At 42.7% G+C, this 14482-nt stretch overlaps 1 protein-coding gene across 3 annotated transcripts; it reads left to right on the forward strand.

Moving 5' to 3' along the window:
- Positions 1 to 2693: 2693 nt before the first annotated feature.
- Positions 2694 to 14273, forward strand: LOC110515629 (nuclear receptor subfamily 1 group D member 2). Of its 3 annotated transcripts, none has more exons than XM_021594460.2 (8): positions 2694 to 3354; positions 8269 to 8496; positions 8722 to 8810; positions 8954 to 9098; positions 9283 to 10007; positions 10262 to 10438; positions 10732 to 10933; positions 12907 to 14273. In XM_021594460.2, the coding sequence occupies exons 1-8, from the start codon at positions 3336 to 3338 to the stop codon at positions 13101 to 13103; spliced, it is 1782 nt and encodes a 593-aa protein (XP_021450135.2). In that variant the 5' UTR covers positions 2694 to 3335; the 3' UTR covers positions 13104 to 14273. The 3 variants fall into 3 exon arrangements, with proteins under 3 accessions (XP_021450135.2, XP_021450140.2, XP_021450145.2); XM_021594465.2 differs by lacking the exon at positions 2694 to 3354 and adding an exon at positions 7875 to 8028; XM_021594470.2 differs by lacking the exon at positions 2694 to 3354 and having other exon boundaries at positions 8462 to 8609.
- Positions 14274 to 14482: the final 209 nt, after the last annotated feature.

Genomic DNA, 14482 nt, shown 5'->3' on the forward strand with positions numbered 1-14482 from the left:
GAATTTGGTGCTAAAGGAACAGTGCAAGCTCACATACATACCGAGTGTGCTTGGTTAGGGTCGGATGAAGGAATAGTGATAAATTGCCTCTACTGCAGTGTATTCAAGAAGTATTCAGACCCCTTAACTTTTCCCACATGTTTTTACGTTACAGCCTTATTCTAAAAGGGATTACATTGTCCCCCCCCCCCCCCCGTCAATCTACACGTAATACCCCATATTGTCAAAGCAAAAACAGTTTCATATAAAAATATTTAAACCCTATTAAAAAAAATAACTCACATTTATATCAGTATTCAGACCCTTTACTAGGTACTTTGTTGAAGCACCTTTGACAGTAATTACAGCCTTGAATCTTGGGTATGACGCTACAAGCTTGGCACATGTTTTGGGGGAGTTTCTCCCATCCTTCACTGCAGATCCTCTCAAGCTCTATCAGGTTGGATGGGGAGCATCGCTACACAGCTATTTTCAGGTCTCTCTAGAGATGTTCTATCAGGTTCAAGTCCGGGCTCTGGCTAGGCAACTCAATGACATTCGGAGACTTGTCCAAAAGCCACTCCTGCATTGTCTTGACTGTTTGCTTAGGGTCGTTGTCCTGTTAGGGGAACCTTCACCCCAGTCTGAGGACCTGAGCAGGTTTTCATCAAGGATCTCTCTGTACTTTGCGCCGCTCATCTTTCCCACATCCTGACTAGTCTCCCAGTCCTTGCCACTGAAAAACATCCCCACAGCATGATGCTACCACCACCATTCTTCACTGTAGGGATAGTGCCAGGTGTCCTCCAGACGTGACGCTTGGCATTCAGGCCAAAGAGTTCAATCTTGGTTTCATCAGACCAGAGAATCTTGTTTGTCATGGTCTGAGAGTCCTTTAGGGGCCTTTTGGCATACTCCATGCGGGCTCCCATGTGCCTTTTTACTGAGAAGTGGTTTCTGTCTGGCCACTCTACCACAAAGGCCTTATTGGTGGAATGCTGCAGAGGTGGTTGTTCTTCTGGAAGGTTCTCCCATCTCCACAGAGGAACTCTGGAGCTCTGCCAGTGACCCATCGGGTTATTGGTCACCTCCCTGACCAAGGCCCTTCTCCCCAGATTGCTCAGTTTGACTGGACGGACAGTTCTAGGAAGAGTCTTGGGGGTTCCAAACTTCTTCCATTTAAGAATGATGGAGGCCACTGTGTTCTTGGGGACCTTCAATGCTGCAGACATTATTTGGTACCCTTCCCCAGATCTGTGCCTTGACACAATCGAGTCTCGGAGCTCTGCAGACAATTCCTTCGACCTCATGGCTTGGTTTTTGTTCTGACATGCACCATCATCTGTGGGACCTTTTATATAGACCGGTATGTGCCTTTCCAAATCATGTCCAATCAATTGAATTTACCACAGTTGGACTCCCAGGTTGTAGAAATATCTCAAGGATGATCAATGGAAACAGGATGCATTTTCTTTTGTATAAATTTGCAAAAATTTCAAACAACCTGCTTTCGCTTTGTCATTATGGGGTATTGTGTGTAGATGTATAAGGATAATAAGGCTTTAACGTAACATAATTTGGAAAAAGTGAAGGGGTCTGAATACTTTCCGAATGCACTGTATGTACAACATGCCAATGTGGCTTTGCAGCAGTCCAATAAGTGTCTGTTTTACCCTTCCTAAAGAACAGCTGTTCTAAATGGACATGAAATGATTTGAATGAAACTACAGTAACTTTGTGCCCTGAGGTTTAAACCATGAAATGAATAACCGGTATGGCAATATCTCTTGGTTTTGTATTTATTATTTTTGTTGAAAATGGACGTAAGCATTTTAGAAGCGCACTCTGTTGGACAATGTTTTAGATGCTCGGTTGAACAATGATTTTAAGCTGCATAAATATACATAAAAACAATACTTTTACCAAAATATGTACCACTTATGTAGGTCATACCAATAATAAAAACAAATATCTATTTCCATCTCACATGGACCCTAGACAGTCATTTATAGTCCAAGTACACTCACTCGTCAGTAGTATTAGCCAGATTACTTTTAATCAAACTAACTCTTGCCTGTCAAAATACATCTGGCATTTGATGTTGACAGACTTTTACCTGCACTGTGTGACTTTACTAGAGCAGTAGGTACATGATAGGAATGATACAGGCTTTTGAATGTTGATGACATCAGTACTCAAATTTGTACACACACAGATTGTGTAACTTTCCAGTAGGGACACAAAGCTTTCTAGCATATTCTTTATTATTGACATTAATAATAGTAGAACCCCTATGTACCATTAGGAGCTTGTAGTTTTTGAGTTCTATTTCTGAACTATACATATGTTGCATTCCTTCTGTACCACCTCGATGTTACCCAATGGAGGATGGATCATCACAATGCGCTGCCTATGGATTCACGCTATGTGAGGCAGTCAACAGTCCAGAGATTGGCTTGGAGCAGTCCCGATTATGTTTATCATTGTGTTAAAGGTCCAATGCAGCCATTATTTGGTTATCTCTATCAAATCATTTCTTGGTAACAATTTAAGTATCTTAGTGTGATTGTTTTTCCATTTTAATGGAAGAAACAACTAACTTTTCAGAAAATAGCAATTTCTCAAGCAGTAATTTTGCTAGGACTGTTTGGGAGTGGTCTGGTGTTGTCACCAGGCAGGCCAAAACTCCATCCCACCAAAACAGGCTGAAATGTCAGGTGGTCTTTTCAAACAGCTCTTACACTAAAGGACATTATCATTTTCATAGTATTATTCCAAGCTCATAGTGTGGATATATAGTGTTTGTGTGTATAACACAGAGAATTCACGTTTTTGTGTGCACTGAGCCTTTAACTCTGCCTCTGGTCTGTAAAAGTGTGTCACTGGGTTAAAGTGACTCAAGCGCCCAGGCAAGTGGGAGTGGCTGACAACTGGGTCACATGGTTAACGCACTATTTAGAACATTGAGTACAGAAGAGTGGTTCAACAAGGGAGTTCGTCCAGCGTTTTTCATCTTGTTACATATCTTTAAATGTACAAAAACTATTCAGGTTGTATTAGATGCCGCATAAAAGTCTCGGGAATTTTGACTGAAAGAAGACCAGAACTTGTTTTGTTCAAGATACTGACATGAGTGCAGATAATTATATTCATGCTACGAATACAGACTGAAATAAGATACATTGTTGAGCTTTAGATGATCGACGCATTTAATTTGAGTTTGTTACAGTGTAACTACTGTGCTACTAAGGACAATAGAACTTTGCGATCCTTAAAGTCAAACTGGCGAGTTATTGACATTTAGTCAGCATAGGTTGCTTTCTCCAAATATTCACGGAATCGATGCGCCTGCAGACATGGGATCAATCAAGACTGGTAAGACCGGCTTTAATATCCGTGCTATTACAATGTTACATGTAATTGAAAGTGTCCACCTCTCGCTACATTGATCAGTTACTTGTTTGCAAATGTGTTACTTTGTTACAAATATAGTGTTACTGTTGCTGTCTAGAATCAATGTATGTACGTATGTATGTATGTATGTATCAATCAATGTACTAAGAATCTGTTCTAGAAAAAAGCTTGTGCAATCTGATTTATCTGTCCACATTTTATTTAGTTGTGTGCTTTGTATACGTTATATGTGGACCACAATTAGAAACCTTTTAATGGATTATTTAGCTTTTGTGGTCTGCTTATTGTCAAGCCATGTATACGGGTTAGGAATGCCACTGCTACGTTTTTTGTTTTGACACTACAATGTTCTACTTTGCTTCACCTCACATGGACCAAGCTGCCTAGCCATGTGACAATGCTTCTCGACTCTCACTGCTCATTGGTCGAGAAGAGGCTGTGACGCAATCAGTGCAGAAATCTTTCACTGAGTCCAAGCTCGCGGGCGGCATGCAGGTCCACGTGAGCCTGAAGGAGGCTGTTTTGGTGACCTAGATTTAATCTCTTAGACATGACAGCTCCACATGTGGGTTGGTTTTGGAAGAGAATAGTCGTAGCTGGTTAGGTAATCATGGCCAGGTCTTCAAGACCATTAACTACATTTAGGGCTACATATTATAGTATAATATATATATGTTGATTTTGTGACAGTACACCAAGCAACATGTGTATTATTTTCCTAGTTTGTCTTATTTAGCCCATATTTAAGCTTTTGGTTTAATGTTTACATTCTTATGTAATAATGTTATTTAACACCAATGACTACAAGAATAACTTTGATTTTGCCAGAAACTAAAATACGATATATTGTTGTGCCCTGTCAAGCAAAAGAGCAGTAACTGCTCATAAATGGAAACTTAGAAAAATGACTTCAGTGTTTTTTAATTGTGGAGCCAAATGAATTGTAGTCAGATCATTGGAGATGTTAACTGTTGTCTTTTTTTCCAGTTTATTTTGTATTCATATTGACCCTGACCTCTGGCATTATCTGGCAGTTACCGCCTTCTGGCCTGGTACTCCCACTGGAATGACAGTTTTTTTTTACAATGCAAACTTGTGTTCATACATGTATTTGTATGTGGTTGTCAGTGTCATATGGTTTGATACTTGTTTCAACAAACAACAATAAATTGGTAAACCATAGTAACTACAGCCCAAAGCTTAGTGATTCAAGGTTTAAAAAAAATAATTAAAAAGCAGCTCACTGAGGTGAGCGATTGCATTTACTCCTTTTTTCTTTGGTTTCACTAACTTTTACCAGCCACTGCAAACATGACATCCCATTTTATCTGAAACACATTTTGTCCACATGATAAATCATGTATTTAATGTATCATAAATGTCAACACATTTTTGACCGAATGTCCAGTTACTGCTCTTTTGCTTTGTAGAGGGCAGTGTTATTCAATATAATATTTTATAGAAGAACTGGGAAACCCAACCCCCAAATAAATGTTACAAATGATTACATTTGTAACATAAGTGCATACAAATGTTTATAGAAACGCATTCGTTTTCACATTACACTGTAGTGTCATGTTTTGATGGTACACCATTAACCCTCTATGGCATGGTGTTGCCCTAAGGCAACAAACTACCTTTTTGGGCCTCACACCACCCCTTGAATTTATTTTGATAAAAAAAATATTTATAATATCACCTGACATGTCTGTGTCCAATGAAATGAGGGACTGAAGTGAGTGTGGCCTTTTGTCTGGGGGTGTAGCAGTCTTTTCAGGAAGCAAAGCCGCATGGGACGCAGTGCCACCAATTGGTAAGATATAGTCACTTTTTAACATGTTTAAATTGAAATAACTTTATATAAAAAAAAATATGTGCATGAGTATGTAAAGAAGTATGTTTGATTGTTTAAATACTTATTTTGTTTTTATTTATATACTAAAACAGTTTTTTGGTTTGTTGCCTCAGGGCAACGTTGTGCAGTTAGACCACCTTTGTTCAGGCAATAACATGCTAAAGTGTGGAGATGTGCTCAGATGCATAATTATGACCATAGCCAATGTTTTTACTTTACTATCTACTGATATTTCCAGGAAATGGACACAGCAACATTTTATGGGTGGAAGGAACATCATCGAGAAGTTAGTCATTCCTTCTAACAGTGAGGACAGTGAGCTTGAGAGTCAGGAAGAGTGGATCCCCGAGACAGTTAGGAGGTCAGGGATCAGTTAGGGGTCAGTCAGCAAAGTAATGTGTGTGTGTGTGTGTGTGTTTGCATGTGTGTCAGTGGATGAAGAAGGGTATATGACACATTCAAATGTGTGCTTCCTGTTTTCTTTTTTAAAGGAGAATGCCTGTCTGTTGACAATGAGACTGAGTCTGAGGATGAAGATGTAGCAGAGGTTGATGTTCCACACCTACCGCGGTGGAGAACACCCCACAATGCATACTTCAATGCTTACCCAGAATGGCAGGGCCTGCTTTCAAGATCTGATGATATCATGTCCCCCTTCCAGTACTTCATGCAGGTTTTCTCTGAAGACATTCTGGAAGTTATTGTAGGGCAATCAAATCTATATACGGTACAATGTAACGCAAACAAGCCCCTTAACCTCACAACAAAAGAATTGGAGCAGTTCCTGGGTATTATGGTGTACATGTCGTTGTTTGGTTTACCAGGCACCCGCATGTTTTGGAACATAGCTTGCCGAGTGTCCCAAGTAGCTGACACCATGATACTGAATAGATGGGAGGCCATCAAAAAATCCCTGAGGTTGACAGGTGGGATCTCAAGCGAAGGATGATCACCTAAGTCCCCTGAATATGGGTGGGGTGGGATGGATCTGCTTGACTCACTGATTGCACTGTACCGGAACAAAATCAGATCAAGGAGGTGGTACGACAGGCTGGTGTTCCACTTCCTGGATATGATCATCGTGACCACCTGGCTGCTCTACTGAAGAGATTGTAAGGGCACTGGCATGAGAAAGAAGAAACAAATAAAGCTGTATACTTTCAAGTTATACATCGCTGAAGGCCTATGCAAAAGTGGAAATAGTCTGGAGCGCAAGAAAGGTCGTCCCAGTTCCACAATTGCTGGTGAGTAAGAGGAGAAGAGGAGAAAAGGGCCCGCTGCTCCAATTCCAGTCCCTGATGTGCACCTGGATGCCACGGCCCACTAGATGATTATGGCTGAAAAGAAGGGGAGACGCAAGGTACCAGGGTTCACAGGTACACCAAAATCCAAGTGCCAGAATTGTGATGTCCACCTCTGTTTCACATCCACCAGCAACTGCTTCCTGAGGTTCCATACAGAATTGGAAATCAGAGTGTGCTTTGTCAAAAAGAGAAACACTGACTCAAACATTAACCCACACAAACACACATTCAGAAACACTCAAACACACACACACTCGCACATATAGGCTATACCCTCCAAACACACACATATACACCACACACACACAGTCATTTGGATATTGGTTTATATGTTTATATGAAATGTGAGAAACATTTATACGTGAGGTGTTAGTTGTAGTTTGTTTATTTGATTCTTGATGTTTTGACTTTAAAGCTTCTAATTGTGATTGGTTGGAACTATTTGTGGTTGATTTTTGTCTAAATAAAACCCGTTCCAATTCATATATTGCTTCTTTTCCTTATTCCGCTTATCATATGTACTATAGAAAACTAGACACATTTTATGATGGATATATTAATAGGGACCCCCAAGCTCCCAAAGAAATTGGGTGAAATATTTTTTCCCCCACAAAATAATTAAGGGTTAAGTAATTTAGGTCAAATGGAAGATATTTGCGATTTTGATTAGGTTTCTGTGTGTCATGTAACACACTTTGTCGCCCTGTGCCCAAACATCTTTAAATAAAGTATTTTTGTGATTATTTGTGTTTTTGTTAAAAAAAAAACTTAAATAATGGTGGCATGCATGACCCTGGCTGGAACTGCAGGCTTTGCTGTACTATTTAGGATAAACACCCATAGAGCCAGCTTGTTATGTAACAGTGGTGTTATTGTATCGCCAGGCATGAGGTAGTAAAAACAGGTCAAGCCTCCCGGGTGGTGCAGTGGTTAAGGGCGCTGTACTGCAGCGCCAGCTGTGCCACCAGAGACTCTGGGTTCGCGCCCAGGCTCTGTCGTAACCGGCCGCGACCGGGAGGTCCGTGGGGCGACGCACAATTGGCCTAGCGTTGTCCGGGTTAGGGAGGGTTTGGCCGGTAGGGATATCCTTGTCTCATCGCGCACCAGCGACTCCTGTGGCGGGCCGGACGCAGTGCGCGCTAACCAAGGTTGCCAGGTACACGGTGTTTCCTCCGACACATTGGTGCGGCTGGCTTCTGGGTTGGATGCGCGCTGTGTTAAGAAGCAGTGCGGCTTGGTTGGGTTGTGCATCGGAGGACGCATGACTTTCAGCCTTCGTCTCTCCCGAGCCCGTACGTACGGGAGTTGTAGCGATGAGACAAGATAGTAGCTACTAAACAATTGGATACCACGAAATTGGGGAGAAAAAGGGGTTTTTAAACACAACAACAAAAAAACAGGTCAAACAACAGGACGAATGAACGAAGGGGGAAAACGGTCTGACATAAGTCCTGCTCTATATTGGAAGTGGCAAAGGTAATCAGGCAGATGTTTTATGGTTTATACATGGTTTATTATTTACCTTTTGAAATAGTTGGTCGATTTCCATCACTATTATAACCTTACTCTGACATACAATGGGGTCAAAACTTAGAATAATAATTTGTCTCTCTTAGTTGTTACAAAATATTTTGACTTCAATATTATGTTTTTGATATGACATATATTTGATTTATATTCCAATAACCTTTTGTGTTTTTTTCCTTCTCCCCTCAGGTGGTGTAATAACTTACATCTCTTCTGGCTCCGCCTCCAGCCCGGAGTCCTGTTTGAGTGACAGCTGCAGCAGCAGCTACCGGTGCTCCTCTCCGCCTCATCCCTCACTGCCAAGCCGGGCAGTAGGAATCATGGTGGACATCGCCCGCACTACAACAGCCAAGCACCCACGTAGCCACAGCACAGAGAAGACTGGGCGATCTATCTCCGCCAAGAGCAGCATCACCAGTGAGTGTATTTCAGTCCTGGAAATACATTCAGTATGGCAAAGGATACTAGATATGTTCAGAATGGCAAAGGATAGGAAATGCATTGTATGAGTTGCCACACTAATAATCCAGGTAATAGGTGCATTTCGCATTCTCAAGTCTACATGAGTCATTATCATGTACAGGTGGATTTGTTAGAGAGGTGTGAATTAGTAGTAACATTGCTGTGTGCTTCTCCTTACAGAGATCAACGGCATGGTGTTGTTGTGTAAGGTGTGCGGTGACGTGGCCTCAGGGTTCCACTATGGCGTCCACGCCTGCGAGGGCTGCAAGGTAAGACTAGTCCTGACTGCTTCTCATGGAATGCCACACGGCCAGTCCAAGGTCTCATTCATGTTATTCAATGGCTCTGTGTCGTTCGTGTTTTAACTAGGTAATAACCGCGCACAAACAATGTTTTCTGTGATTGTTCTCAGGGTTTCTTCAGGAGGAGCATCCAGCATAGCATCCGGTATAAGAAGTGCCTGAAGATGGAGAACTGCACCGTCATAAGGATCAACAGGAACCGCTGTCAGCAGTGCCGCTTCAAGAAGTGTCTGGCTGTGGGCATGTCTAGAGGCTGTGAGTCTCCACTTTTAAATGTACATGTAAATAATAACTGAGTTTTTCCCAAACGGAAATACAATGGTTCATGGGGGTGAGGGGTTTCCTTTTACAAGTTTGATGGATTGACTGACTGTAGGGATATTTCAGCCCTTATTAGTGATTTATGTACTAATGTGTGTTATTTGATTTCCTTCTCCAGCTGTTAGGTTTGGCCGCATCCCAAAGAGAGAGAAGCAGCGCATGCTGCTGGAGATGCAGAACGCCATGAACAACATGATGATGAACAACAACAGCCAGCTCCGCAGTATGCTCCACGGCACCCAGAGTCCACCCTGCCCCATGGAAGGGCTCCCCAATGACGGCAGCTCTTCTTCCTCTGCCTCTTCTTCCTCATCTATCTCGTCTTCATCAGGCTCCAACCCTTCCTCACCCCGTTCCGTTCAAGACTCCATGGAGACCAGCTCTAGCTCCGCCTCTTCCTGTTCGTCGGATAGCGGTGATGACGAGGTTCCTCCTTCCAGGGTGTGTCACCAGGGCACATTCACGTACCGCCGTGAGCAGCAACAGTCCATCAAAGAGGAAGCGGAGGAGTCACCTTCGCAGGTCGCCGGGGAAACTGTAGAAGACAGGAGAGACAGCCGCATGGAGGAACTGCAGGAGAGCTGGAACCGCTGCAACGACGATGCCAGGGGTTACCAGCCTAGTTGCAACAGCCATCAACACGTCACCAACGTTTCCTACCGGGAAGAGAGAGTTGTTTACCAGCAGCAGCCTGCGCAGCTAAACGGCGCCCCCAGTGGTGGCATGCCAGAAGACTCCTGCAGCCTCCATCACCGGAGCCACAACACAATGCACAACGTACAGACTGTCTCCAATGGTTACAGTGGACCATCATACAGCCTACAGGACCACAAGACAAACTTGGTGTGTGTCCTTTTATAATTTAATTAGCCGTTGAAACATTGAGGAGATTGAATGTCTCTTTACAAAATGTTACAGTAGAAATGCATTGTATACTGCACACCTGAAAGGACCCCATAACCATGCCTAAAGCACACATGGAAAATAACTAAAAAGGCCTATCCTCTAAATCCCCCCATTTAGTTTCTTCTGCGTTATTGCTCCTGTGTCCTGCTTTCCACAACTGAGGGCCCTGTTCTCGACTCTTGTCACCCCAGGTCATTCCTAGTCTCTATGTGGACCCCAGCCAGTGCAGCCAGGAGATCTGGGAGGAGTTCTCCCTGAGTTTCATCCCGGCCGTGCGCGAGGTTGTGGGGTTTGCCAAGAGGATCCCGGGCTTCCGAGACCTCCCCGAGTACGACCAAGTCAGCCTGCTCAAAAACGGAACGTTTGAGGTAAGAATCCCTGGACTCTCTGACACCAAAAATAGATATTTCCCAACTCTGGCTGTCGTGTTCCAACTGAACATTGCACTCTTATTAACTCTAAGTGTTGAATTGGCTAAATACATTACAGTCTGTAGATATGTTATGGTAGAGAGTATCAGTGTATTTTAACTCAACATTGAACTCTCTCTAACCGAGTTAGGTGGGCATTATCACTGTTAAATTCTGCCAGTACGTTGCCTAGTGCTAGTCACCATAACCCCCGTTCTAACACACCCTCTCTCCCACCTCTCTCTCTCCAGGTGCTTATGGTGCGCTTTGCTTCATTGTTCGATGTGTCCGAGCGCACCGTGACCTTCCTGACGGGGAAGTGTTACAGCTTGGAGCTGCTGCGGGCCGGGGAGCTGCTCACCTCCATGTGTGACTTCAGCGAGAAGCTGGCCGCTCTGCAGCTGGACAAGGATGAGATGAGCCTTTTCATTGCCGTCGTCCTCGTTTCCGCCGGTAAATAACACTGTCCCTGTAAACAGTGTCCTTGTAAACAGTGTCCTTGTAAACAGTGTCCTTGTAAAACACAGTGTCCTTGTAAAACACAGTGTCCCTGTAAACGGTGTCCTTGTAAACAGTGTCTTTGTAAAACACAGTGTCCCTGTAAACAGTGTCCTTGTAAAACACAGTGTCCCTGTAAAACACAGTGTCCCTGTAAACGGTGTCCTTGTAAACAGTGTCCTTGTAAAACACAGTGTCCCTGTAAACAGTGTCCCTGTAAAACACAGTGTCCCTGTAAACAGTGTCCTTGTAAACAGTGTCCTTGTAAAACACAGTGTCCCTGTAAACAGTGTCCCTGTAAAACACAGTGTCCCTGTAAACAGTGTCCCTGTAAAACACAGTGTCCCTGTAAACAGTGTCCTTGTAAAACAGTGTCCCTGTAAACAGTGTCCTTGTAAACAGTGTTCAAACTTTTTTAACAAATCAAAAACTGAAAAATTGGGCGTGCAAAATTATTCAGCTCCCTTAAGTTAATACTTTGTAGCGCCACCTTTTGCTGCGATTACAGCTGTAAGTCGCTTGGGGTATGTCTCTATCAGTTTTGCACATCGAGAGACTGACATTTTTTCCCATTCCTCCTTGCAAAACAGCTCGAGCTCAGTGAGGTTGGATGGAGAGCATTTGTGAACAGCAGTTTTCAGTTCTTTCCACAGATTCTCGATTGGATTCAGGTCTGGACTTTGACTTGGCCATTCTAACACCTGGATATGTTTATTTTTTAACCATTCCATTGTAGATTTTGCTTTATGTTTTGGATCATTGTCTTGTTGGAAGACAAATCTCCGTCCCAGTCTCAGGTCTTTTGCAGACTCCATCAGGTTTTCTTCCAGAATGGTCCTGTATTTGGCTCCATCCATCTTCCCATCAATTTTAACCATCTTCCCTGTCCCTGCTGAAGAAAAGCAGGCCCAAACCATGATGCTGCCACCACCATGTTTGGCAGTGGGGATGGTGTGTTCAGCTGTGTTGCTTTTACGCCAAACATAACGTTTTGCATTGTTGCCAAAAAGTTCAATTTTGGTTTCATCTGACCAGAGCACCTTCTTCCACATGTTTGGTGTGTCTCCCAGGTGGCTTGTGGCAAACTTTAAACAACACTTTTTATGGATATCTTTAAGAAATGGCTTTCTTCTTGCCACTCTTCCATAAAGGCCAGATTTGTGCAATATACGACTGATTGTTGTCCTATGGACAGAGTCTCCCACCTCAGCTGTAGATCTCTGCAGTTCATCCAGAGTGATCATGGGCCTCTTGGCTGCATCTCTGATCAGTCTTCTCCTTGTATGAGCTGAAAGTTTAGAGGGTCGGCCAGGTCTTGGTAGATTTGCAGTGGTCTGATACTCCTTCCATTTCAATATTATCGCTTGCACAGTGCTCCTTGGGATGTTTAAAGCTTGGGAAATCTTTTTGTATCCAAATCCGGCTTTAAACTTCTTCACAACAGTATCTCGGACCTGCCTGGTGTGTTCCTTGTTCTTCTGCGCTTTTAACGGACCTCTGAGACTATCACAGTGCAGGTGCATTTATACGGAGACTTGATTACACACAGGTGGATTGTATTTATCATCATTAGTCATTTAGGTCAACATTGGATCATTCAGAGATCCTCACTGAACTTCTGGAGAGAGTTTGCTGCACTGAAAGTAAAGAGGCTGAATAATTTTGCACGCCCAATTTTTCAGTTTTTGATTTGTTAAAAAAGTTTGAAATATCCAATAAATGTCGTTCCACTTCATGATTGTGTCCCACTTGTTGTTGATTCTTCACAAAAAAATACAGTTTTATATCTTTATGTTTGAAGCCTGAAATGTGGCAAAAGGTCGGAAAGTTCAAGGGGGCCGAATACTTTCGCAAGGCACTGTATGTGTACGATGAAACCTAAAGCCTTGTTTGATACAGACTGTTCTTATGCTCTGTTCTGTGATCAGATCGTTCGGGGATCCAGGACTTGAAGTCAGTGGAGGCGCTGCAGGACACGCTGATCCGAGCGCTGCAGAGTCTGATCATGAAGAACCACGCCAACGAGACTACCACCTTCACCAAGCTGCTGCTGAAGCTGCCCGAGCTGCGCTCCCTCAACAACATACACTCTGAAGAACTGGTGGCCTTCAAAGTGCACTTGTAATGGGAAACTCACAATAGGGCTCATCTGACTCCTAATACCCTCCTTCCTCACTTTGAAACCAGGCCTCGTCTGCCACTCCTATACCAGGGCCTAGGGGAGAACTTAGGGACCTACCGTTTGCAGTCAACCAACTCAGTGTATTTTTCCAGAATGTATTGAGAAGTTCTTCTTTTGAACTATGTTGATAGGGACAAAGGTCAAAGAAGAGAAGATACTGTACTCTAGTCATAGGAAAAGGCTTAAGAACTGAGCTATTGCTCGTGTGTGTGTGTGTGTGTGTGCGGGGCTTGTGGTTTTACCAAGTTAGAGGCACCTTTCTATTTTTAAAGAAAAAGATGAAGAAATGCTATACCGGCTTTTTGAAATGATGAAGTGCAGAACTACTTGGTTTGTTTGTTAAATCCATTTAATTCCAAAGTGTATTGCTCACGAGCAATGTGAATGTGAGGATTATGCTACCTGTTGGATGTTTCATTCAAAGCGCAATATCAAATGGTCACTGTTTTCGACCCAATATGTTTGATAAAAGCCCTCAAGACTCAATGTAAACATCTATCTTTCAAAAAGAATGCTTGATGAATCTGACAATTGCCGCAATTGCATGGCTATCCTTAAGTGAACAACTTGACATTTTGCTCCCAGCCCTCCGAGGAAGGAGTCATTTATTTATTTTTGAATTGTTCAACCTTATTGTTATGTTTACTGTCCTTCGTGGAGGGTATTTCCTTTGTCTGAATATTTCATTTTTGCATGTCTTTGTTAGCTGCTACTGCCACGCCTCCTTCTGGGGAGTTGTTAATAGTACACTTTTTCAGCAACACAACTTTGCACATTGTGTTGTGGACTGTCAACCTCCAAAATCACACATGTCAGCACAGACCCACATCATGTGTGCATGATGTGAACACGATGACACTGAAGTGTTCCTTAACTGATTCCCCACCTTCCTCACAGTGAGGAGTTACTGGGTGGTTTTGACTTTGCCTCCTGACATTTCAGCACAGCACTGACTTTAAAACTGATATTGTTTCCCATCTGTTGTTGTTGTTGTTGTTGAACAGTCTGTATTTGTCTCCATTTACTGACAAGATTGCCGTTTGTAATTAATAGTTATGCTATGTCTATCATATAAATATATATAAACAGTATAAATAAATACAAGTGAAGTTATTCACGGTGTTGAGTTTTTTGTGTGCAATATGTTTGAACTGGTTTGGTGATCTAAGATGAGCATCTATGAGGGGTAAAGCATTAAGAACTGTAGGTATGTGGTTAGTTACATTGTGATATCATTTGTAGAGGTACTGTTATTGTATAGTGATTTTCCATATTACAAACAAGGTTCAATTTATTGGCCTAAAGCACAGGTGTCAAACTCA

Source organism: Oncorhynchus mykiss, chromosome 3 (assembly GCF_013265735.2).
Source record: "Oncorhynchus mykiss isolate Arlee chromosome 3, USDA_OmykA_1.1, whole genome shotgun sequence".
Taxonomy (NCBI): Eukaryota; Metazoa; Chordata; class Actinopteri; order Salmoniformes; family Salmonidae; genus Oncorhynchus; species Oncorhynchus mykiss.

What these genes read in the sequence shown, in the direction of transcription:
- LOC110515629 (XM_021594460.2), top strand. An exon ending in CGCCAAGAGCAGCATCACCA is followed by an intron (nt 8,497 to 8,721) that starts GTGAGTGTATTT and finishes TTCTCCTTACAG; the next exon opens with AGATCAACGGCATGGTGTTG. An exon ending in CGTCGTCCTCGTTTCCGCCG is followed by an intron (nt 10,934 to 12,906) that starts GTAAATAACACT and finishes TTCTGTGATCAG; the next exon opens with ATCGTTCGGGGATCCAGGAC.